Source organism: Manis javanica, chromosome 10 (assembly GCF_040802235.1).
Source record: "Manis javanica isolate MJ-LG chromosome 10, MJ_LKY, whole genome shotgun sequence".
Classification (NCBI taxonomy): Eukaryota; Metazoa; Chordata; class Mammalia; order Pholidota; family Manidae; genus Manis; species Manis javanica.
In genome coordinates, this window is record NC_133165.1 from 115,559,990 (window position 1) to 115,586,705 (window position 26,716).

Sequence of the window (26,716 nt, forward strand, 5' to 3'; positions counted from 1 at the left end):
CTCATGAGACCCTTTCCAGCCAATCCCAGATTCCTGACCCTCAGACCTGTGTGAGACCAACAATGGTATTATTTTAAACTGCTAAGCGTTGGCGTAATTTGTAATATAGCTACAGATCATTAATATACCAATCTAAATCCTTTGTGGTCTGGATCCTATAAACTACCTCTTAAATACTATCTTAATCATTCAAATCCATAGAAAATTGCTTATGGTGATAAATTGTCAGTACTAAGATAATAAGCTATTTTTTTTCCTGTGGAAGATAATTCTTTTAATTTTAAATGTGTTTAATTCTTTTTATTTAATGTACATATTTGCATCTTTAGCATTTATTTAACAAGTGATGTCTTTTCTTGCTGTGCTGTGAGTCTTTTCAGGTCATGTTAAATTCTTTCCGGACAAATACATTAAAAATTCTACTTTTGACCTTTTCCTGTAGGTTTTCTAAACCTTTAGTTACCTTTGTGATATGTCTCTCTGTCATCTATCTTCATGATATATCCAGACCCCCTGTTAGAGTGTAGAGCCAAGTGAGATGGTTGTCATACTGTACATCTCTGCTGTCCGTTAAGTAGCCACTAGCTACACATGACTATTTAAATTAGAAATAAGTAAAATCAATAATTCTGTTCCTTACGTGCACCAGTCACGTTTTAGGTACTCAGCGGCCACATGGGGCTAGTGGTTCCCTTACTGGACAGTGCAGAGATGGAGTAGTTAACTGTAGAAAGTTCTTTTGGATAGCGTTGCTCTGTAATTTATTTTTTCTGTAGAGTGGATTATGTTCTGGTTCTTGAGTATTCATGAAATAATGCAATGCTTGGATGCAGCTCTCTGTAAAGTCTTCTCATACTTACCCTGGTATCGCCTCGCTGCTCTTCCATCTGGTAAGCTTCCTTAATAAAGTGAGCTCAGCACATTCACTGTATCCCCAGCATCTAGCATAGTCTGGTAATTGTGGGTGTTCAGCACATTCTTGTGGAATTGCTGTTTGTATAGCTCGTTGTTCATTTGCATGCTTGGTCTTTCTCTTCCATACTCATGTAGGCAATAATTCTTTTCAGCTTCTGTCACTATGGTTTCTCCTTTAGTCTGTGTTTAGTCAAACCAGGTTCTTCTGTTGACTTCCTTCAAGATTTTACTCATCTTAATAAATAGTGAAAATACTTCTCTTCATATTTCTGAACCCCTTTACCATGTAAACTCCAGTTTTGTTTTTTTAAAAAAACAGAGTACATTCCAACGTCCTGTGTAGTTATTTATGTATAGTTCCAACATACGTTATTTATAGTGATTTCTTACTTATTTTCTGTCTCCTTCCAGAGTGGATTGCCCATGAAAACAAGAGATGTTTGGTTTTTTGTTTGGAATATCCTGTTTGGATAATCCTTACTGAATTTGATGTTTTTATCAGTTGGGGGAATTGTTAGCCAGTATTTCTTCAAATACTGCTTTGCACCTATTCTTTCCTTCTAAGACTCCAATTACATGTGTGTTAAACCTTTCAGTACATTTATGTGTCTCAGAGGCTTTTTTCTGTATTTTACATTCTCTTTGACCTTGTTTGAAAAATTTCTACTCATCTGCCTTCTAAGTCTCTAGTCCTCTTTTCTGCTAATCTACTCCATCATCTACTGTCATCCATTGTCAGTATCCATATGTCATCCATTAGGTATTGTATTTTTGAGGTAGTGTAGAATATCTGTTCAATTTTAAAAAATAGTTACTCTGTTGAAATTCATTTTATATTTATCATAATAGTGTTACTTTAAAGAATTTAAAAATATAGTTGCTCCAAAGAATATACCTGGTAATTTTCCATTGTCAGTTTTGTCCTCTGTATTTATTCACTTAGTCCTTGTGGGAATTATATGGAATTTATATATAAAGTATAAAAGTCATATGTATAAGCACTTTTGCCTTGATGGTTTGTTTATGGTTCATGATTGTAGTCAAGATAGAAACAGTAGCCAGGACAGAAAGAGTTTCTGTGTTCGTTCACCACGAGGATTTGTTCGTTATCCTTCAGAAGGTGAAACTGTTGAGAGTTGGACTTGATTAATGATTGTGCATGGAAACCCCAATATTGTTGTTAACAACCATTTCATCAATAAATAAGAGATGCCTTCTCGGCATGACTCTTGCGCTGTCACGCCTTGAGTCCCCTGGATGGTCCTTAAGATCTTCGACGAACAATCGCGTCTCTTCCCTCATCTGCGGGTCAAAGACAGGGAAGGGACCCAACAAGCTTTCAGGTCCCTGTTTGGGCGCCACTTGTCGGGTTTAAAAATATAGTTGCTCCAAAGAATATACCTGGTAATTTTCTATTGTCAGTTTTGTCCTCTGTATTTATTCACTTAGTCCTAACTTTTTTATTGAATGCTGAATGTTGTATATAAAAAATTGAGGCCATTTCCAGGTATCTTCCCTTTGCACAATATTTGTAAACTCAAAACCAAAATCAGTCTAAAAACTTTCACCAAATGATGGTAGAACAATTTGGTATCTAATTGGAATAAGAGAACCTTGACCCATACCTCACACCATTCACACAAAAACTATTTCTACATAGATCATAAAGGCTAAAACTATGAAACTTTAGAAGAGAGCATGGGAGAATATCTTTGTGACCTTGAGTGTAGTTAACTATCTTACGTAACACCATTCAAGAAAAAATTGACTTTATCAAGCTAGACTTCATCAGAATTAAAAACTTCTGCTCATCAAAAGGAACTGTTAAGAAAATGGAAAGGCAAACCACAGACTGGAAGTATTAGCAATACGTAATTTCACAAAGGACTTGTTTCAGAATATTTGAAGTGCTCCTACAGCTCAAGAAGACAGCCCACTTTAAAACTTGGACAAAAAACTATGTTTTACAAAGGAAGGTACAGTACATAAATGGTCAACAAACACGGGATAAAGTGCTCAATAGCTATGGCCGTTAAGGAAATTCAAATTAAAACAGCAATGAGTTCCTACTTCCTACTCTTTAGGATGCCTGTTACCAAAAAAGAAAAAGAAAAATAGTCATTGGCGATGATGTGGAGGAATTGGAAGCCCTGTACATCGCTGGTGGGAATGTAAGACGATGCAGCTGCTGTGGAAAACAGTTCGGTGGTTCTTCCAACCGCTGAGCATGGAATATGCCGCGGCAACTCGGCTCATAGGTGCGCACCCGAGAGAGCTGAGGCAGGGACTCCAGGCGTGCCGTTGCTCACTGTAGCGTTCACAACAGCCAAAAGGTGGGAATGAGCCAAGTGTTCAACAGATGAATGGAGAAACAAACTGTGTGTGTGTCTATTTGGAACACTATTTAGTCATAAAAAGGAGTGAAGTGCTGATACATACACAATATGGATGAACCCTGAAAACATGCTAGGTGAAAGAGGCCCCACATAAAAGGAAAAACTTGTATGATCCCATTTGTATGAAGTTCTTAGAATAAGCAAATGGAAAACAAAGTAAGTTAGTGATTACCAGGGGTTGGTGGGGGGTGGAGGGCAAGGGGTGGGAGTAGGGAGGGAGTTATTGTTTAATGGATACAGTATTTCTATTTCCAGTATCAAAAGAGTTTTGGGATTAGCTAGTGGTGATGGCTGTACAAATGTGGCAAAATTTGTTGAATATACACTAGTCCCCACTTATCAGCCAGGGATATGTTCTGCTGTCTGGAGTGGATGCATGAATCTGTGGATAATACTGAACTCTATATACTATTTTTTTATACATATACCTCTGTGATAAAGTAATTCATACATTAGTCACAGTAAGAGATTGTCATCAATAACAAGTAATAGAACAATTATAACAATTCTGTAATAAAAGTTATGTTAATGTGGTCTGTTTTTTCTCTCTCAAAATATCTTAACTGTACTCACCCTTGTGATGATGTGAAATGATACAGTGCCTGCATGATGAGAAGTGGGGTGAATGACGTCATGAGGTTTTAGCCTACTGTTGATCTGCTGACGATAGGTCAGAGGAGGACGTATCTGCTCCTGGACCTCAACTGACCATGGGTAACTGAAGCCCTGGAAAGCAAACACAGGGGGACTACTGTGTACTTTACAACAATTTAAAGAATTAATAATGCAGTATATCAAAATCCATCAAATTATACACTTCAAATGGTTAAATTGTATGCAATGTAATTATATCTCAAAGTTGTTAGAAATAAGAATATAATAATGAGCATATAAAGCAAATAATGAGATACCTCTGCACATCTATTCAAATGGCTAAAATTAAAATGACTGACAGCACTAAATTTTGGCAAAGATGTGGAGCAACTGGAACTCTTACACTTGGCTGGTGGGAGTGTAAATGGTGCAGCTGCTTTGGGAAACACTTGGCAGTTTTATAAAGTTAAAACATAGACCTGACTACGACTTTGGGTATTTACTCAAGAGAAACAAGAACATAGGTCCACAAAGACTTGTAAAGGAAGCTCAGAGCAGCTTTAATAACAGCCAAATCCTAGAAACAGTTCAAGTGTCCGTCAATGAGGGAATGGTCAAAACCACTCGTGGATTAAAGTGAATGAACCACCAGTACACACAGCGACAGGGCTGTCTCAAAAGCATACTGAATGGAAGAAACCAGACACAGAAGTATGTATGATCTTACTGTTAAGAAGTTCCGTAATTGGCATAGCTAATTAATGGTGATACGGATCTGAATGGTGGTTGTCAAGGAGGTTGGGAATTGGAAAGAAGCAGGAGGGAATTTTCTGGAGTAAAGGAAATGTATCTGGATGGGGGCACTGGTTGCCTGGGTGCATGCATCTGTTACAACTCCTTACACGTTTATGATACTGTGTCTTTATGTAAGTTACATCTCAATTTTCTGCATATAAATTATTACCCTTCTCACCTTACCCCCCAAAACTTCTTTCAGCCAAATCTCACTAGCATGAGGAAATACCACTGGCCTTTTCTGCTCACTGTTTGAGTTATCACTCCTAAGACAATGTTTCGAATTGTAAAATTTTCTGTTAAGAGAGAATTAGGCTTTGCGTTCTATGGGGAACTAAGTGGTTTTGTTTCCGCTTAATCTATGCCAGACAGTGTGGTCCCCGTTTCCAGAGCCTGAAATGAGCCGAGGTGATATGTGAATGAATGAAATGTCTAAGACCAAATTAGGAAACAATGGAAGTAATCTAGGAAGGACAAGGGGAGCACATAGATGCGGCTGGTGGAATTCCAGTCCAGTGTCACTGAGGGGTGCAACTTAAGGGTGCTTTCGGGGTCTTGCATGGCAGGGATTGCCAGAGTATCTTGTCACCTGACTGGTTTGGGATCTGAGATCTTTCTCGGGGAATTTACCGCAGCTTTTTGTGACGTCTGAATAATATAGACCCCTGTGGGTCTCTCTTATAGAGTGACTGAAATAGTTTGTTTTTTTCTTTGAGCAATTTGTGTTTTGTGGGGATTCTTCCCCTTCTCCTTTTTTACCCCCGGAAACACACCAGTATGAAATATCGACACCTTTTTGAATTCAGGCAGTGAGTTTCAGGGGAAAAAGGCTTTTGTGAGGGAAGGCTTTTCTAGTTTCACATCCAAGTATGATGACTCTCTAGCTGTATGAACCAGCAAATATTTTAACTTCTCTGAGGCTCAGTTTTCGCATTGGTAAAATGGGTACCTTTTAGAGTTGATGTAGGTATAGAGTGTGCTGTGTATGTAGAGTCCAGAATGGTGCCTGGTAGATAGTTTGCCCTGCAAACACCAGTGTTATGTATCATTGCAGGCTCTAGTCAAGAGTAAGGAGTGAAAAGAAATGAAATGTGTGGTCATTCTTGGGAGTTTTGCATATTTTAAAATAATGCTCATAGAGTTTTCAATTTCATCTGAGTTCCATGATCAGGTTTTGTTTTAATAGCCTTTTGGAACTGTCTCTGGAATTTTGGGATAAAAACATTTTAACTCAGTCAGTGTAAGAAAAATGGTTTTTCAGTAATTTCTTGCCAAAATTTTAATTCCTTGGTAGAAAGGTATCTTAGCAATTTTCAATGATTTTAAAAAGCTATGAGTTTCCAGTAAAAAAAGTAAATACTTGAAAATAAGTGTGTTGTGATTTGAACAGAGGAATATAGATGATTTTGCATGAAATGACTGTGTTTTAGGAACTGACATTTTAAAAAACCCTGTTTGTACACTTTAAGGAAAAAGGAAATTGAGGTTTTTCATTAGCTTTCGTCCTAGTGTTTTTGTTGGCTTGTTTGCTTATTTTTAAACTTGACAAATCAAAACCACAAATATTTAGTAACGTTAATGCCTTTCCTGAATATAACAGATGATCTCACAAGCATGGAGGTATTTCATAAAATCAACAAATGTTAAAGTTTTGTCTCATTCTCTCAAAATCAAAACATTACTGATACTGTTAAAATCCTCTGTATTTGAACAGATTACCCCACAAGTTAGCAGCTTAAAGACACGCACATTTATTATTGAACACAGTTTATGAGGGTGAGGAATCTGGAGTTGCTTAGCTGGGTGGATCTGATTAATGTCTTCCATGAGGTTGCCGTCATCTGAAGGCCTGACTGGGGCAGAAGGACTGGTTCCAAGCTCGAGCATGTGGCTTTGGACGGCAAGCTTCAGTTCCTCACCCTGTGGACCCCTCCCTAGGGCTGCCCATGACACAGCAGGTGGCTTGTTCCAAAGCGAGTGACCCAAGAGAACGCTCAAGATGGAAGCTGGAGTGTCTATAATCTTGGAAATGACATGCCCTCCCTACTGTGTGTTCCAACGTCACGGGAGGGGAGACCCCAGGGGTCACACACAAGGGTGGGAATACTGGAGGCAGGGATCATAGTGGGGGGCTCTTGTCACTTCCAGACCCCAGTCCTCCCTCCTCCATAGTGTTGTGCTGTATGTTTTATGCCCTGTGCTCTGCAGTTTGCATTTTTTTATTTGCATGGTATTTTTTTTTTTTGAGAGGGCATCTCTCATATTTATTGATCAAATGGTTGTTAACAACAATAAAATTCTGTATAGGGGACTCAATGCACAATCACTAATCCACCCCAAGCCTAATTCTCATCAGTCTCTGATCTTCTGAAGCATAACGAACAAGTTCTTACATGGTGAACGAATTCTTACATAGTGAATAAGTTCTTACATGGTGAACAGTACAAGGGCAGTCATCACAGAAACTTTCGGTTTTGATCACTCATTATGAACTATAAACAATCAGGTCAAATATGAATATTCGTTTGATTTTATACTTGATTTATATGTGAATCCCACATTTCTCTATTATTATTATTATTATTATTATTATTTTTAATAAAATGCTGAAGTGGTAGGTAGATGCAAGATAAAGGTAGAAAACATAGTTTAGTGCTGTAAGAGGGCAAATGTAGATGATCAGGTGTGTGCCTGTAGACTAAGTGTTAATCCAAGCTAGACGAGGGCAATAAAACATCCACGGATGCAGAAGATTTCTCTCAAAACAGGGGGGGTGAGGTTCTAAGCTTCACCACTGTTGATCCCCAGTTTCTCACCTGATGGCCCCCCTGTGACTGTGCCTGTCTTAGGTTGTTCCTCCCTTGAGGAATCTTACCCGTCTCTGGCTAACCAGTCATCTTCCGGGGCCATACAGGGAAATGTAAAGTTGGTAAGTGAGAGGGAAGCCATATTGTTTGAAAAGGTTAGCTTTTTACTTCTTTGCAGATTTATGCCCTGTGGCTTCTATGCCCAGCATTTGTCTTGAAGTATCTTTACCACTTGGAAGAATTATGATACTCGGTAAATTCGATCTGAGGCACGAATTCTATTTAAAGGTTTTGCATGGTATTTTTGAGTGCTGCCAGTTTCCATGCCTAGAGAGCCAGATCATTCACTAAAGCTGTTTGTTGTAAAGCACTTCATTAACTTCCGCTGTGAAGTACACCATCCTAGGCATACATCATACTTCCCCCTTTTTCTTACTGATGGATATTTGGATTGACTTGAATTTTTGGTGATTTGAACAGCACTGCAGAGACCATCTTTATACCCATCCCCTTGTATACCTGAGTGTTAAAGTTTGTTTTTTCCCCAAAAGTAGGATCTGAGATAAGGACTTGGGTGAAGTAATTTAGTCGGAGATAACCCCAGCAGGAGAGGTGAAGGTTGGCACCGAGACCACCAACATAAGCGTGCCCGAGTGAGCTAGTGACCATGGTGGGCACCTGGGACCCAGTTCCCATGGGTGTCCCTGAGGGGAGGGCCTCGGAATTATCTGAGCATAGGGACGCCCCAGGGGTTTGTTACAGTGCGCTCCTCTCCTTAGACTCACTCTTGCCTGACCCTGTCCACTCTCCCTGGGCTCTTCAAGGTTGTAGCCAGTTGGAGTCTAAAGGAACAGACCCTGGCGGGAGTGTCAGGGCAGCAAGCTGTAGTCCCCACTGTGGCAGGTGTCCCGAGGCCGCACTTGGTAGTGATTGCCTCCCTTCTCCACCCTCCGTTCCAGATTTCCCTTACTCTGCCAGCACTCTAGGTGGGCTCTGACGCTAGGGCATGTGAGCCCTTGGCTGCCTGTTTATGGTGTCCCTTAACATGGAAGTACTGAGACACCCCCCTGATCCCCAAGTCCCAGATCACTCCTCCCTGCCCCCATCCTGCAGGAGCAGCCCTGGCTCCCCTTGGTGAGGGCCTCCTGCCAATGGAGTAATTCCTTTCTTTGCCTGCTGGTCACACGGGCTTGAGGCTCCCCAAGTGACCATCCTGTGGCCCCGGATCAAGGTGTACCAGATCCCTTTCTGTGGTCCCGATGGGCGCACTCTTCACCTCGGACCCAGGACTTAGTCCAGTGCAGTCCAGCGATGTGGGGCTGGGAAGCGCGAGTTCTGCAGGTGGGGCCTTGGGAGTGGTGAGGAGAGGGGCCAGTTTTCATAGGGTTAGTCTTTCTCTCTGAACCTTTACTTTGCTAGTTCTCCTTGCGTGAGAGATTTGTTGTATTTTCTCCCTCTCTGGGATGACCCCTGCATAATGGCTTTGCCTTTTCCTCAGCCTGTCTCCCCAGTGACTAGCCTAGAATCAGCTCTGTTGGTGATTCACATCGGTGCTATTGGGAACATTTTGTGTCTGGTAGTTAGGCTGGCCCGTATCTCAGAGCAGGTCTGTCTGTGCTGCTGACTTGGCTTCCTGCTGATGCTGGGGACTCACAGTTTACGCAGAACCTGTACGCCCGCCTGCGCTGCGTGCAGCTCCTCCCTCGGGCGCGGGAGTCTCGTCCTAGCAGCGTTGTACGGAGCGGCCCTGACTGCCACTGGCTTCGCTGGGTTCCTATCACCCTGGCAGAGTCGAGCTGCAGGGGCCACCGCCCATGCTGAGAGCACGTCCCACTCTGGCTTTCAGACCTGATTGTAGCTGAGCTTCTCCATCCCATTCTTGGCGTATGGAGATATTTGCCTTGTTTTACAGTTGAGCTGTATGTATTTCTAATTTTTAACTGTAATCATGTAATTGCATTGTTTGGAGTGGAGGGGAGGTGTGCAAGGTGTGAACTCTTTCGCCCCACTGCTGTTTCACAGTGAAATAGCACCTTGCATGTCTTTCCCTCTACTTGATGGTGACTTGGTGGCGCGATGGGGCTGTCTTCTTCATGGCACTTTCTAGCACAACTTGTGGTGCACTTTGGGTGCTCAGGACACGTTGACCTGGATAGAGCCACCAGGAGCCCATGGCTGTAACGAGATCACTTCTTAGCACTGTGTGCTGCGCTCTGTGCTTAGTACTGCAGCCTTAGCTGATAAAAGTATATTTAGTACTAAAGTGGGAATAGTTCAGATGCTGTGGTATTAAACTTGTAAGTGCCTCCTGCCTTCATTCCTTTGCTCATACACACACTCCTGGCTTTCTCTCAAGATTTAATTACCGTTTCACCTCCTCTGAAAACCTTTTTGATCTTCTAGGTGCCTGTGCCCTGTATTCCCTTTGGCACTTTATGCTTACCCTGAAGTAGTGTAAGCACTTACCCACTTATTAGCCCCACTGGAATGAGAGCAACCGAGGATTCTTATTTACCTCAGTACTCTCAATACCCGTTTAAGACCTAGCACGGAATGAGCACTTGATGATTATCTTATTTCCTTGAGTACTTAATTTTCTTGAGTCATTAGAGGTAAAGTGAAAGCATAGAGGAAAGACTCCAGTAAGGAAGGCATAGGAAATTACCAAATATGACAGGTGACTATGATTTTAAGAGGTAAAAAAGTCTTGGTATTCTTAATTGCTTATATGAATATATTGACTCACTTTCATAAAGAAAGGGAATAGATTGAGTATGTTAGAGGTCAGTATACTGCAGAACTCAAAAATAAACCCATCCATCTTGTGTGTACACACATTCATCCAGGTTTTCCCCAAACATTACTGAGCTTCCGGCCAAGAAGTCTTTACACCAAAAACAAAACGAAAAATGAAAATGAAAATCCCCCAAAACCCACATGAGTTGTCAGCTTAGCCACGGGTGCCAAATGGCATCCTGACTCAACCATGACTCAGATCAACTTTGTTGAAGGAGAACATCAATTAAGTTAAAAAAGTAACTTTTTAGAGTGCGATGATAGTTTCTTTTATTTTTACCTATGCTGTGAGCTGGAATACCACATGGAACTATTTGGTAAGGGGTCCTGACTTAATTTTCAAGTACAGATGTGTGGTCAGTCAGTGTGAGCCTCCCTTCACATTTAATTAGCTTAAAAGGACAAATAAGACAGGAACAAGTCTGAGCCAGAAAATGGAAAGAAGTAAGGTCAGAGTGCGGGCAGCTGCCCCCTCAGAGGGGTTTCTCGCTCTCACTCTTGCAGCCCTTTGTGGTGGCGCCCAGACCCAGGGTGTGGCCACTGGGCTGTGGGTGGGGAAACTCGATCAGAGGCCAGGGACCTCCCCGCCCCACGAACTCTGGGCTGAGTCAGCTGCCTGGCGGTCGGAGCTTACACAAGTCATACCAAGGTTAGGACGTCCTGTAAGTAGGTGCTAGTCCCGTTACATTGCTTAGAAAGTGCCTTGCATGTCATAAGCACAATTTAAGTGTTAGTGGCTAACATTCTGAATATTATAAAACTTTATCAAACGATATTAAAGAAGACACCAATGGAAACCTCGATAGCATAAAGACAGTAGTTCCCCCCAAACTGACCTGTGCTTTCAGTGACATTCAAAATGAAATTTCAGCTGGGTCTTTGCTAGGAATTCACAAGTTGATTTTCCAATTTATGTGGTAAACGCCTTGGTTTTCTGTTATTTCCTGACTCCCTCAAGGCTTTGTAGGGGTCCTTTCCTGTCCCCTCGTCCCTTTGCCCTCAGCTAAATTCTCTGTGTCCTCATCTTCTCTGAACGCTCGCCTTGGTCCCAGTGAGACATGGCTCACTTCTGAGGTCACGCCTTTCCCAGGGCTGCACAGTGAAGGCTGTTTTCTGTCCTGCCTCTAACGGACTGACTGCTTGGCGTAAAGCTCGGCCGTTCTTCTCCCTGATTGTCATCCTGCTTCCAGACCTGTTGCCTCCAGCTCCTCGCCTGATGCCGTCCGTGTGCCACCTGCACCGGGTTTGCCATTCACAGCTCTGCGGGTCACTCCGCCTCTGCCTCGAAGAATTCCATTCTGGTGTGCTGTGGACTCTGCAGTACTTCTCCTGTCTTAGATCTTGGTTATTTCACTGTGTACCTAAATTATCGTGCCAGCACTCTGCCTTTGAGCTCCTCAACTTTCCCTCGGTGAGCTTGGCCTCCACCCCATCTAATGGCACACGGCCACGTGCTCTCCGGACCTTACCATTCACGATCCCTGCTTTGCCTCCACTGTCTCAGGTCAAGAGTCCCACTCTGGCTGCCTGCCCCATCCCCTCTCGGGGTCCCCTGCCCCCACCCGGGACCTACAGTCTAGTCATCCTGCCGCTCCCTGTTTGCTGACCCTCCTGTTCCTTATATTTACATTTTCCCTCTTAATCCCGTTTACGTGTGGGGATCAGTAATGAAAGTATTTCCTTGTATGCATCCTCAGTTCTCTCGACCCTTAACTTTGTTATGCTTTCTGGGTAAAAACTCCAGTTAACTCCAGCTTGCTGTTTCCTTTTTCCTGCCCCCAAACAACTGCACAAGGCTGAAGAAAAACTTTATAACCGTGCTGCTTGGTTTCACTTAAATTGATTACTGCACAGCCGCACTGACTGGCCTTTCTTTAAATTGATCACTAACCTCGGGTAGGCATTTAGAGCTGCCTGGTGATCCTACTGTATTTCCCTGGTCCATTGAATCTCCTGCTTTCCTATCCACTATTCCATGCCCTTCTCTGTCCTTAAATCTCCATTGCTGCTCCCTCTTCTTTGCTTTCTGCTTCCGATTTTCCTGAGAAAATTGGAGCAGCCAGAAAATTTCCAGGAACTCCCATGACCCTCTTGCCTCACCTACCTGATTCTGTGCTAATAACATGCCTTCTTTTCTCCTAGTATGGATGAACCGCGTTGCCCTCGGGTCTGCGCTAAATCCACTCCCTTTTGCATACCTTGCTCCAAGAATTCTCTTTTTCCCCTCCCTCTCTTTTTTAAAACATGAAATTTACTCTTTCCATTGGATTATTCTCATCAGTTTATAGATCTGTAACTTTTCCCATCCTAAGAAAAAATCTCTACCCCCATTTCCCTGAACCAGAATCCCTTTATTCCTGTTCTGTTTTATAAAGCTTCTCCGAAGAGTTTTTCACCCTCGCTGACGGCATCTGTCTTCTCCCAGCCCCCTCCCACATCGCCAAGCCCCGTGGCCTTCATCTCAAATCCTTGGCTTAGTTGACCTCTCAGCTGAGTTTGATGTAGCTGACGCCTTCTTTCCCCTTGAAGCACGTTTCCCTTGGCTTCTAGAAAGCCGCTGCCTCTGACTGTCCTCTCTGATAGGCTGTTCCTTCTCGGGGCCCAGAGCTCATTCCTCAGACCACGTCTCTCTTCTACCTGAAGAGATAACTTACTCACCTGCTTTCATTTGGCATTCTTACTCCCGTGGTGACCTCGTTCAACCTAGCGGCTTTACTACTTTCCATTTGCTGGTGATGGTTGTATTTTTTTCTGGCGGACTTTGCTTCTGAACTCCAGGCCTGTCTGTTCACTTCCACCGTTTCTGATAGGCGCCTCACATTGAACCAGCCCCCACTGAGCTCCTGACCCCCCAGGCAGTCCTCTGTTTCAGTAAACAGCAAGTACCCCTTTCCATTTATTGTTCAGGCTGAAGTTAGGGAGTCATCCTCAGTCCCCTTTCTCAGGCACCCATCATGACAGGTCATCATCAGATGTCATTGGCTGTATCTTCACAATGTGTCCAGAGTCCAGTCTCCGCTCACTATTTCTGCTGTTGTCGCTCCAAGAATAGAGTCCCAGCTGGTCTCCTGCTGTCTTCTCTTCCAGCCGCTCTGGTCAGTTCTTTACAGAGCAGCCAGGGGATCCTTCCAGAGGAAGTCAGAGGAGGTCACTTCTGTCCTCAGAACCCCCCACCTCCTGCCCCTCAGAGGACACACACACCCGGCCTGGCATTGGGAGAAGGGTGAAGGCCTGTCAGCCTGTGCGGCTGGGCTCCGTCTCACCTGGCCGGGGGCTTCCGGGACAGTCCCCGTTGTCTTGTGCCTTCCATCCAAGCTGTTTTCCCCGGAAGGTACAGTTCGCTTCATCGCCGCCTTTGGGTCTATGCTCCGATGTCGCTTTCTAAGTGAGGTTTTTTTGAGAGGGCATCTCTCATATTTATTGATCAAATGGTTGTTAGCAACAATAAAATTCAGTATAGGGGGGTCAACGCTCAATGTACAATCATTAATCCACCCCAAGCCTAATTCTCGTCAGTCTCCAATCTTCTGAAGCATAACGAACAAGTTCTTAAATGGTGAACGAATTCTTACATAGTGAATAAATTCTTACATGGTGAACAGTGCAAGGGCAGTCATCACAGAAACTTTCGGTTTTGATCACGCATTATGAACTATAAACCATCAGGTCAAATATGAATATTCGTTTGATTTTTGTACTTGATTTATATGTTGATCCCACATTTCTCCTATTATTATTATTATTTTTATTTTTAATAAAATGCTGAGGTGGTAGGTAGATGCAAGATAAAGGTAGAATGTAGGTGGCAAATGTAGATGATCAGATGATCAGGTGTGTGCCTATGGACTAAGTATTAATCCAGGCTAGACAAGGGCAGCAAGACATCCACGGATGCAGAAGATTTCTCTCAAAGCAGGGGGGGTGAGGTTCTGCGCCTCACCTCTGTTGATCCCCAAATTCTCACCTGATGGCCCCCCTGCGACTGTGCCTGTCTTGGGTTGTTCCTCCCTTGAGGAATCTTACCCGTCTCTGGCTAACCAGTCATCTTCCGGGGCCACACAGGGAAATGTAAAGTTGGTAAGTGAGAGAGAAGCCATATTGTTTGCAAAGGTTAGCTTTTTACTTCTTTGCAGATTTATGCCCTGTGGCTTCTATGCCCAGCACTTGTCTCGAGGTATCTTTACCACCTGGAGGAATTATGATACTCGGTAAATTCGATATGAGGCACGAATTCTATTTAAGGGTTGTAATTAGGAAGGAAGAAGAAAAGCTACAGATGTAGCATATGAAGGAACTAAGTGAGGTTTTTAATAAGGTTCTTAATAAGGTGTAATATACAGAATCTTTCTCAACCTAAGAATTTTATAAAGACAGTCTCCGTCTATTTTCTTCCAAAGTTCTATAGTTTTGCCTGACATATACTCCTAACCCATCTGGAGTTCTTTTCTTTGTGTGGTTATTTTAAGTAAGGATCCAATTCAGTTTTTCCCGTATGGATACCAGTTGTCATAGCACCGCTTACAGAACAGTCCGGCCTTCCTGTCATTCATCAGGTTTCTCTTCATACCCACTTCTGTTCCCAACACTTTCCAGTGGGTTATTTTTCTGCCTCTATGCCATTTTCACCTTTTCTTTGCTTCTTTCATTTGGCATAATGCATTTGAGTTATTTGTTTTGATGAGAGATAAATTTTGACCATGGAGGGGTCAGTGGGAAAGGGGGATTATCTGGGAGTGGGGAGAGAACTAGTAGGTTTGGAACTCTTTAAGGGAGGGGTCCCCAAGCCATGGTCCGTGGGCCAAATCTGGCCACTCACCTTTTTGTTTTTTATGGCCTGTGAGTTAAGAATGGCTTTTACATTTTAAAATGGTTGAGAACGGTAAAAATTTTGTGGCACATGAAAATTACATGAACTTTAATTTTCCATAAATAGTGTCCATAAATAGAGTTTTATTAGATGCACCATGTTCGTTTGGTTCCCCTCGTCTCTGGCTGCTTTTGTGCACGACAGCAGAGTTGAGAGGTTGTGACAGATTGTCAGGCCCTCAAAGCCCAAAATAGTCACTCGCTGGCCCTTTACAGAAGTTTGCCGAGCCTGCAGATGGATCTGTCCGGGCTGCTGGGGGCAGCTGGACGGTCTGGATGTGACAGGAGGGGAGGGAGTGGAAGGAGTTCTGAGGTCTGCAAGGATGAATTTCAAAATTTTGCCCTAGGCCATTTCTGGCAGGAGATGATAACGTGCGTATTTTCTGTTTTTGTTGAATCCAGCCCAGTCAAGTCTGTAAGCAGGGCTTATGGTTTTGAATAGCAACCAGTGATTGTTACTTTAATCTCCACACTTGTGTGTATTCTAATAGTTTTTCTCAGTGACAGTGGTTAAACTACTCTAAACCACAGATGCCAGTTTTTAATTAAATCTAAGGTATTAGAATAAATCTTTTAACAAGTATGAAAGTCTTAATTGTAGCATTACAGTGGCTAGCATTTAGTTTCCTTTTCAGGAGGAGGTCCTACCTGATGAGTTAACTGTAAAATGTGTGTAGATGTTGTGTTCTTCTAACCTGTTACATATAATCACGGGTAGTTTAATTTTACTGAAATAGACCTGCCAAGATTAAACCTACAGATCTGTTCAAACTTGAAAGAAAAGAAATTCTACCTTTTGTATAATTCAAAGGCGCTTTTTTGTTGTTCTGCAGTGTAACATTTCATCTATACGTTGTCTTCAGGGTATACATTCCTGTCTAATAGGAGTGTCTAACGGTTGAATTTTAATTGTCCTTGTAAGTACTTTCTGCCTTCCGTGAATGAAGTAGCTAAGCTTTTAAAGGCTTTGTGAGTATTTTGTGTTAGTTTGGTTAAAGCAGAAATGACAGTGCTATTGTTAATAATAACATTTGTAACGTAGGAACAATTGACTGATCTTTACCAGCTATTTCACTGTTGTTAATCGTTACACATACGTATTTAGCTGCATAGCTGACAGTGAACATAGAATTTACAGACAGAGCGCACAGGACCCCTTTGGATCTGTAATGCCAAGTAGCTTTCTTTCCCGGCCATGGGGAAGGGAGAGAAGTACAGAAGACAGTTGAATGCTTTCATAGTATTCACTCTTAGTAAGTTAAAGCCTTTTTGTTCTTAACTGATGATAGTTGTTAATGTGGTATATAAAAATAAGGTGAATGAAATCTGTATTTATTTATTATATGGCTCTTGAGGAAAGGGTTTTTTTTCTCCCTCCCTTTATAGAGGGAGTCAGACATCTAACAAATAGACTCTGCTCTCAAGAAATTTAAAACATGGTTAATTGGGTTATCCCCACCTCCCACAACCACTGCTTTTAGCGTATCCATTGTGTCATTTAGTAGGGAAGGACAAATTAGATGTTAAATGTCAATCATAAGATATCTACATCTTAAAATAGGGCCATTTTTCAAGTTTCTGAGTCCAGGATTTGTGGACTTGTCCGTGTAAGTGCACAGGGTGCGCAGGTGGCTCGGTGTCTCCCTTTCTCCCGTTGCCACTGCACAGATGCTGCTTCATGGCCCACATCAGGCCGGGCACCTGCTCAGGGCTGTGCTCGGGATTCGGATTATGTAACGAGTATGTGAATAGTCCCATCACTGTTTTAAACTTGAATTGAATGCATACAGTTAGTGAATGCCAGTTCTAGACCCTAGAGGTAGAGTAAAAAATACATTTTTCCAGGGTTTTATAGGCTAGCTGAGGAGATAGACGACATAAACGAGTATAATCTGATGTGGGTACGTGTTAGATCAGTCTTACAGACGGACTTCCAGCAGAGCACAGAGACGGGAACTGGCTCACCTTGGCTACTGGAGGAGTTTCATCAGGGCTGTGAGCTTTCAAAAGGCCTAAAGGGAGATGCAAATTCTCCAGGCAGAATCTTGGGTGGGGATGGTATGGAAAGGGCATTCTGATGGGAGATACACATTTGAGCAGACACAGGATTGCAAATGCTTGATGTTCTCAGGAATCCAAGGGTATATGCAGTGTGAGGAGAGCAAATGACAGTGATCACAGTCCCAATTTATTTTCTCTTTGTTCCGCAAATGTGAACTGTGTGCCGAATAGATGCTGCCATGGTTACTCTTTAGTAGCTATTACTCGTTATTGGGATTTCAGGAATCTTGGTTGGCCTTAGCTCGGTCAAACATTTTTCTTTTGACTGAAGTGTGAGAAAGGAGAAATGCATAGTCCATACATATATGACAGATCAACAGGTAACATTGGGCATTATTCACAGGGTGGTTCAGGAATCTACTAATTGTTCAATGGCTGGAATATCAGTATCCAGTTTTCCTAAGAACAGTGCTTTTCTTCTGTTTTGTTTAATCTACCCCATAGTTTGATTCCAAAGCTTTTGGTGTGTAGATGTTAATATTGAGTCAAATAGATGTTAAGATTTCAACTGGTGACATCAGGGAAGGCCATTCACAGTGGGAAGATGCTGCCCTTGGGAGAGGTAGACTTCGAAGGGCCAACGGAAAGAAATCGTAGAGGCATTCTTATCACAGGTGCAAATACGCATGGTTTAGCCGTCCTCGAAAGAAGGGGCATTCCTGTAGATGATTCAAATTGTAGAGCTCTCCTTTTACTTGACTGTAGATTAAATAGTGTTATTAAAACTTCATGCGATGGGGCAGGTGGAGGTAATTAGATTTATTCTTTGTTGTAGAAATCTTCATTGTCACTCCTGGCACTCTTCAAAATGTTTTAAACTCTTGGATATTTTCTTAACGTATTACTGTCTGCGCTCTATGTACTCCTTAACGTTATCTTGGGTGTGTTGGCAGATGTCTTTTTTGTGGCATATTGTCACCGAAATGATGCACACTTGTTTCATCTGGTTATTGAGGCAGGATTAATGCTGTCCCCTTGAACTTTCACTTCTGTGTGTGGTCACTCAGTCACAGATACCGAGCTAAAGCTTCTTGATCCACATTGAGAGCTGGTTGGGGGAGATGAGCTAAGTTATTTTATCTTATGTGTGATTTCCCAATTTTATGGGATTAATTTATACTCTGCCTCTTTCCAAAGCCTCATTTGAGGCGCCTTAAAAAAATAAATGCAGCTAAATAGAATAAAAGATAAGGAAGGAAATTGGTGAAAAGCGAAAACAGCCAAATAGGAAAAATCAGGTTAGGGCTCAAGAGTCCGGCTGCGGGTTCAGTGTTAAAGACAGGTCCTAGGTTTGACTCCAGACCGAGAGGAAAACGTGATGAAAGATGTGACTCACATAGTCTTTCCATGAGATAAACCCCCAGCACTTGGAGCATGAGTACTCATGGCCCTGAAGTGCAAGGAGGGGAGGGGCGATGGGCAGTGACTCCCTGAGCAAGCACAGTAACTTGGGGTGACTCTGTCAGTAGTTCTGTGTAAACGGGAAGCTCCCTGCTGGTCTAATTTATTAAGCCAAGGATGATATGTAGGTGCTTTGTTTCTGCAATGAGAGTAAAGGGAGAGCATTCATATGGTCAGAATTGATCTGTGAGAATCTCTTAATTGTCCAACATAGCAATTTTTCTTTTATCATTAAAACAGACTGCTGTTTCTTTAGGCGATTCACAGAATGGGGAAGTTGGCTTGCATTTAGGTGCCATGTTGCACAAAAAAATTCTTACCTTCACAGCTCTGGAATGATAGATAGTGAATGCCAACCGCGCTCCTGGCATAGAGGCATGTGGGAACTAGGATGCCCGGAGGGAGCAGCCGCAGGTTCCTTTTCTCCCCCGGGCGTACATCTCGGTGGGAGAGGGCTCTCACTCAGCCCCTCTCCCCCAAAGTCTCGTGCTGTCAGCCTCCCTGCCTCCTCTCCCTCTTGTCTATGTAGTTGGATATATATAAGCTCAGAGCACATGTTGCTGGCTTCTGTTTCTAGAGAATGGATAGTATATTTGCCTCCCTGGCAGTCTTTCATGAATATTATTTTTCATAATTGTAATTTAGATACATATTGGGTGACAGGGGACATGGTTATAGTCTCCATCTAGAACACGATTGCAGCTGTTCTGCTTTGATTAAGGACAGATCCATAAGCATAAACAGTCATCTGAAGCTGGGACTTGAGGTGTTCTAGGGAGTGGCGGTACTAAAGTCAGACTGCTCGGTTGGAATTGTGGGTCTGCCAGTTACCAGCCCGGTGATACGGCAAGTTACTTAAACTCCTCTGCTCCAGTTATCTTTAAAATGGAGATGACAGAATGGGCTCCATAAGGCTAATGCAAAGATTAAATGAGATAATACGTGAAAAGATTGATAAGAAGTGTCTGGCTACACGCACAATATATGTAGCTCTTTTATTTGGTGTTGTGAATTAAGGAGCCAGAACAGACAGGCTAGCCTACCTCCCCACAGAAATAAGTGTAAGCGGTGTTCTGAACAGGCCATGGGGAAATTAGATTCTTTTTTTCTGGTGTGTAACAATGTTATCCTTTTTCAGAGAAACAGCGCCCAGGACTATCTTCCAAAGAGTCCTGGATATCTTAAAGAAGTCTTCTCATGCTGTTGAGCTGGCCTGCAGAGATCCGTCCCAAGTGGAGCATCTGGCTTCCAGTCTGCAGTTAATAACAGAATGCTTCAGATGTCTCCGAAATGCTTGCATAGAGTGTTCTGTGAACCAAAATTCAATCAGGTAGTGTTGTTTGTAGTTACAGATATACCTTTGATCCTATTTCTTTGTGTATGTTCATGTGAGTTCCATCATGTAGTTGACCTGTTACAGATTGCTTTGGCATTATAGTAAGATCACCCATTTGTATTACAAGACTTTGGGGATGTCTCCAGGTGAGAAGTTCTCTGCAGGCCTTCCACTGGAGAATCTTAGATGAATATCTAATGGCACAGCATTTAATAGAGTCTGCTTAACATGAGGGGTTATTTAGGTTTCTTCTTTGTATTTCTAAAATGTTTTGAGGTATTTGGTTTTCTATGTAACATGGCAATTTGAACTTAATTTTGATTCTGTGACCCTAGATTCTGCCTGCCTAAATGCATATGCATTTCTGGACCTCACTTTTCTTAGCTGTAAAAGTTTTAATTTTATTTTAGTGTTTTAATTAGCTACCCTGTGTTTACCTTGAACAAAGAACATCTGTTTTAAATTTCTAAGATGATCTATCTCAAGATTTCCTTAAGATCGTGTAAAGTTGCAAGCTGTATTTCCACCTATTTTATAATGTGCACATTTTTAAAGGTGGTTAAATATATGAGCAAGGGGATTGCTAAGTGCTGTTCTTGTTCTTTTACATGTTACTCTCTTCTCCAGAACTGAGCACCTTTCCTTTTTGGTTTTATGGAATCTACTTCTCATTAAAAATTTTAACTTGAGAAGTCAGAAGCCACAAAGAGCACGCTCGCTGTTCTTTCCTGGGCTTGGGTGGAGACAGAGCCTCCAGGCTTCGCGGTCACTCCTGTGATGGGTGAAGGGGGCCTGATCCAGAAGCCACCTGGGGGGCTCCCTGTGCCGCCTAGACAGTCTTATACCTGAGGCTTTGATATGATTAATGAGGTTTTTAAGATCAAAGGAGAGGAGAAAAAAGCTAGGGTTGTTTAATTTCAGTAGTGAACGACCTGCCATCCATTTGCAGAAAAATGGACAGAAACAATCTTCATCTTGATAATAACAGTTAACACGTAAAGAGCATTACTAGTTGCGTGCTAGAAGCAGTGGGCCAGAGGCTAGTTTATTTTGTCCTTTTCCAGGCAGGGAGGCCCTTTAGAGTGGCGGGGGTGGGGAAGGAGAGCCTCAGCACGGAAGCCTTGCCCATGGGCTGGCAGACTTAGCTCAGTTCTCTGCCAGCCTCCTGGGGAAGGAAGTGAGCATTCGGTGAGCCCACCCTACGCACCAGTCTTTGCCCCAAGAGCTTGACTTGTTGTATCTGGTTTAATGCTTAGAACAAACTCAAGACATAGCATGTCACAATTTTCCCATTTTCACAAAAGAAGACACTGGGATGCAGGTTCAGAGAGCTTGCCTGAGAGTCACTCATTCAGTAAGTGACAGAGCCTGGGGACGCTCTCTCCCACTCCCGACTGCCGGGCTCTGCAGCTGGGCCCAGAAGCAGTCTCCATAACTACCCCCAGACCCACAGTGGCCCCGCTGAGTGTGGCTTCCCCATCCCTGACATGTCATGCGGCCCCGTACACGGGCCTTACCCTTTCCAGGTACCAGTTTTGTCTGTAAAATAGGGTAAGCGGTAACTTGCACACAGGATTGTTGTGGGTTTTAGATCAGGTCACCTGTGTGCGATGCCTGGCAGTTCCCGTGTGTAGTGCTCAGTGACGCCGACTGTCTCCGCCCTGCCTCGGGAATGATCGTGCAGTAAGGATTTACGATATTACTTTCTTTAAAAACAATTCACTTTTATTTTCTGTTCTGAGTGCAAAAATAAAATGTAAACTATAAAAATTGAAAGAGCACAAAATAAATCGTGAGAAAGAAAATGCCAGCTATCCCCTGGTAGGGCCATCCATGTTGTGGTCAGGGCAGTTTTTTCTTGCACGCAACTTGGGCTGAAAGGAAAATGAACATTTAAAAGTGTTAGTTTTTCTCCCTCTTACCTTCTATGATTGTTTTATTATTCACTGTTGATCTTTGGGAAAAATTCCAACCATTTGTTTTATTGGCTCCTGGAAAAAGCATTTTTCTTGTCAGAAATGCAACAGGGATTCATGAAGCCAGTGTTTCTGAGCCTGTCAAGATTCAGATTGCAACCAATCTGTATTTTTCTGGTGTTCTATTTTACGTTATTAAAGAGTTAGTCGGAAGGTAAGATGCTGTTAAGTCCTAGATCTTTTTACTTCTTGTGTCTGATCGTTGTGCGGACTGGGCTTACATTTTGCTGGGATATATGGAACTGGGTATAATACTGCAAAGCAAACAGTCTGAGTCATAGGAGATTTCAGCGGGTGCTCCAAGGGCTCAGAGCCATGTAAGCAGAACCCTGTTGCGGGGGTCACTGTGCTCGTGCTGCAAAGAGCCAGACAGATTGCTCAGGCTGTGTGATCCCTGTCAGAAGTCCTTCGTTCTTCCCTTGCAGTGTGGAAGCAGCCACAGATAATATGTGAGTGGACATGTGTGGCTGTGTTCCAATGGATCTTCATTTGGGAAAGTGACATTGGAATTTCATAAAATTTTCATGCCATGAAATTACATTTTTCTCAAAAAGTTTGGCCATACAGAAATAGGCAGTGGCCTCATTTGCCTGGTAACCTGGAGATCCTGCCTGGGTAGAGGCAGGAGCGGGAAGAGAGGGGTGGGGGAGCGGACGCCAGCCTCACACGGAGGCCGCGCGAGGGGGAGCCATGGCCCAGGCTCCGCGACCCTCACCCACTTTTCCTCTAGGAGTAATTATGTTGGCTTAATTCTGATTCCCGTTGAGGGGAAGTAAAGTGGGTAGGGAGCTGGATTAGTATCCTTTGCTGTTACAACAAATTACTGCACCCTTAGTGGCCTAAAACAACAGAAATTTATTATCTCAGAGTTCTGGAGGTCAGAAGCCCAAAGTCAGTTGCACTGACCTAAAGTCAGAGTGTCAGCTGGGCCGGCTCCTTCTGGAGCCCCTAGTAGAGAATCTGTTCCCTTGCTTTTCTATCCCCTAGAGGCACCTGTGTTGCTTGTCTCCAAAGCGACACCATAGAATCTTCCACTCCCTGTCTGACACTGACCGTCCTGCATTCCCTTATAAAGACTTTTATGATGACCTGAGGCCCACCCTGATAATTCAGAATAATCCCCCCATCTCAAAATGGTGAACTTAATCACATCGAAAAAGTCTCTTGTATTTTCTGACCAGTTCTGATTCTCCAACACCAGCTGGGTGTCCAAAAATTCAATTCTGGAGCTAGCAGGGTTAGATTCCATAACTTAAAAGACTCAGTCCCACAAAGTAGCCCCACTTAAGATGCCAGCTGCAAATGGGGTACCCAGGCTACCCTTCTGGCCATATGACTACAAATTCAGGGGTCTCCATGACATCGCTTGGGTTTGATAATTCAATAGAACAATTTCCAGAACTCAGGGAATCACCTGATGGTGAATATTCTAGTTGTAGCAACTTTAGCGATCTGGATAGACTGAGACTTTTACATATCAAGACCTGGTTCCTTTTTAATCACGTTTATCTCAGCTTCTTGCATTTTATTACATGCAGAAGAAGAAATCAGGTTACACACCTTCATGTTGCTTAGAAAGCTAGTCAGCTAAGTATCCACATACATGGTTTTGCAGCACTTCTGCTACTATACACAAAGGGTATACTGTATACCTTCCCTCTTGTCTCTTGTCTCTAGTAACATATCCCTCATTTCCTTCTGAGCCTCACCAGCAGTGCTTTCAATGTCCACATTTCTAACAGTCTGTTTAAGGCAATATAGGCTATTTCTATTACAGTCCTTGAAACCCATTGCCAAGTTCCAAAGCCACTTCCACACTTTTAGTGTTTGTTATAGCAGCACCCCATTTCTGCTACTCAAATCTCTATTAGTTTCCTCTTGCTGCTGTGACAAATTACCGAAAACTTAGTGGCTTAAACCAGTACACATGTTTTATAGTTCTGAAATTCAGAAGTCTTAAAATGGGTTTAAGTGGTGGAATTCCTTTGGAGGCTCTAGGGCGGAATCATTTTCCTTGCCTTTAAGAGTTTCTGGAAGCTGCCTACTTTCCTTGGCTCATGGCCCCTTGCCCGGCTCTGGGCCTCTTACGTTCGTCCTAAAAGGACCTTTGTAAATACATTGGGCCCACCCAGTTAATCCAGGGTAGTCATCCCTTCTCAAGATCCTGAATTTCCTCAGGACCTTAAAGCCCCCTTTGCATGTGAGGTATATCCCTCCACAGGTTTTGGGGATTAAATGGGGACGCCTTGGAGGGCCCTTGTTCTGTCCCCATGGGAACCAGTAGTTGAAGCACCACCCAGTGTGGCACCATTTGAAATGCAAGTTAAAAGGAAATAATGTGTCTCCCTTTTCTTGTTTCTACACCCTCATGCAGGAACTTGGATACAATTGGTGTGGCTGTTGGCTTGATTCTTCTCTTTCGTGAGCTTCGAGTGGAGCAGGAAGCCCTCTTGACAGGTAATTTACAGTGTGATTCATGGATTATTTGTATCTTTGAAAAGAGTTTAAGAACCCAGACTTTTGGTATTACATCATCACTAAAGCAGGTGTTCTGTATTTCATGATTCAGAGAAACTTCGTTAGTGATATTAAAGAATTACTGTAAAAGGGAGTTGTCACAAGTTCCTTTCCTCCCTCTGCCGTGGGCTCGGTTTGTGCCCCCTCATCCATACGCTGAGGTCCCAACCCCACCTACTCTAAATGGAACTGTATCTGGAGACAGGCCTTTAAAGGGACAGTTAGGATAAAATGAGGCTGTGTGGTGGGCTGTCTATTATGACTGGTGTCCCTATAAGGGGATGAGATTAGGACACAGACAGGTACAGAGGGGAGACCACGTGAGGACAGAGGGGACAGCCGTCGGCAAGCCAAGGGGCGAGGTCATTAAATCAACCTGCGGACACCTTGGTCTCACATTCAGCCTCCCAAACGGTGACAACAGAACTCTACTGTAATACAGCATCGACATGTGTGGGCATGGCAGGCCCTGCTCCATGTGTTGGGTGTGGTCAGAGCAGTGACCCGAGCAGACGGGCGCTGCCCTCAGGGTGTCTGCACTGCGGTGAGAGGAGCCTGAGACTGACCCTGTTAAGTGAGTCAAGTACACAGTGTGACCGGGGAAGTGACCTCTGATTGTTAATGACTGTTGTAAGGGATTAAGAGAAAAAGTTTCTTAATTTAAAGACCAGGAATTTTTCCTAGACTTTTTTGAACATTTTTGCTTCTTGAACTCTTAGCATGAACTGTTTTCCTTTGGACAGAGGTTAATTGTAACATCATACTGAAAAAACATAGAATTCTAACATGATCTCTCTATCCAAGGAAAGGAATTGAAATATTTACAGATAAACTTAAGTCATTGAAGAAGAAAATCTTAATGTAAATATCTAACATACAAGACGATGTACTAGATTATTGGTCAAAAAATTCTTTTTAATAATAATTCAGTAAATACTTCCCTTTAAATGAGAAATCCCCAGCTGTATTTAAAAATACAATTTGATTTATAAAATTGATTTATACACAGTTCTTAATGTGTAGACTTCTTATGGAAAGTGAGGCATACTTATCTAAGTGTTAATGTGCATGCTGCTGTCAGAAGGTAGAAGGGTGGGTAGAGGTGACAGTCTCTGTTTACAGGCCGAGAAACAGGTACAGTGTGAAACAGGCTAAGTGAGCTGTTAGAGCTGTTGCCGCGCTCGGTTCAATTCTCATTCTATCCTGTGACTTCTTAGTGTTTTTGCACACAGACCGCTCTGTTTTTTGAACAGTAATAATTTCTCGAGTATTCTCAAGAAATTGATAAGTGTAGGATTTAGTTGAAAGGTGTTTTTAAGGTGCTATGTATTTAAAAATATTTTTTGTATCTCCATTTTCTAATAAAACAGAAACCTCAGTGCTCCAATTAGGGGATCAAAATTCAGCAATAAAATAGCCAATTTCAGTCTGTTGCATGGCAAGACAGCTGTTTTTGAAGTCTGTGTGTGGTATGGTAATTCTGAAAGAGTTCAGAATGTGCTACCTTTTATAAACTGCTGAAAAACACCGACATGGTGGATACTGTGTCCCTGGCATGGCTGCAGGGCCGTGGTGGGCAGAAGTTGGTTTCTCCGGTAATGATGGATTCCCAAATAAGACGCCAGAGGAAGTGCTGTGCCGACGCTGTGATTAAATGACTGTCAGGGCAGAGCGGCCCTCCCCGTGGGCCCGAGTGCCTCCCCCACGCGGCGGCTCAGAAACGCTCGGCCTGAAATTATCCTCTTCCTGTCAGGCAACATCACTTCTCCCTCTTTACTTGTCGTTTCATCAGCGTGTAGTGTGTTCTCTTTTGCATCTTAAGCATGTCTTCCCTTGACTCCATGTCCCCCTCACACCGTTATCCCTTTGCTTTATCCCAAGTCTACTATAAGAGATTTCTTATTTAGTGTTTATGACAGATGATAAAGAATATTTCATCCTTTCTTTTTCACAGGATTAATTTTTTTCTTCACTGAACCAAGCAGATGATCTAACAAATTTAAAGGACCAGATTTCCAAAACTTTTATTCATCAGCTTGTCATTGGTGAACGAATTGGTTGGTGGCCTGGCTATTCATCGGGCTCCACCAGTCAGAGGGTAGAGCGTTGGGGACCGCCTTTATGTTAGGTGTGTTAAGAGCTGTTCACAATATAAGTAGCTGCAATTGTATCAGTTTAATGTATATGTGTTTTTTTCTACATGAGATTGGTACAACATAAAATTAACCACTTCAAGGTGAACACTTGAGTGGCATT

At 42.9% G+C, this 26,716-nt stretch overlaps 1 protein-coding gene across 9 annotated transcripts in view; it reads left to right on the forward strand.

Moving 5' to 3' along the window:
• Window positions 1-26,716, forward strand: part of ATXN10 (ataxin 10) — a 169,936-nt gene that overhangs the window by 3,589 nt on the left and 139,631 nt on the right. For all 9 annotated transcript variants that reach the window (XR_012121638.1, XR_012121639.1, XM_073214031.1 and 6 more), the window contains exons 2-3: window positions 19,770-19,961; window positions 24,318-24,400. Coding sequence is in view for 7 of the 9 variants with exons in the window: in XM_073214031.1 (XP_073070132.1) it covers window positions 19,770-19,961; window positions 24,318-24,400 (275 nt within the window). In the remaining 2 variants the exon portion in view is untranslated. The remainder of the gene's footprint in view (window positions 1-19,769; window positions 19,962-24,317; window positions 24,401-26,716) is intronic.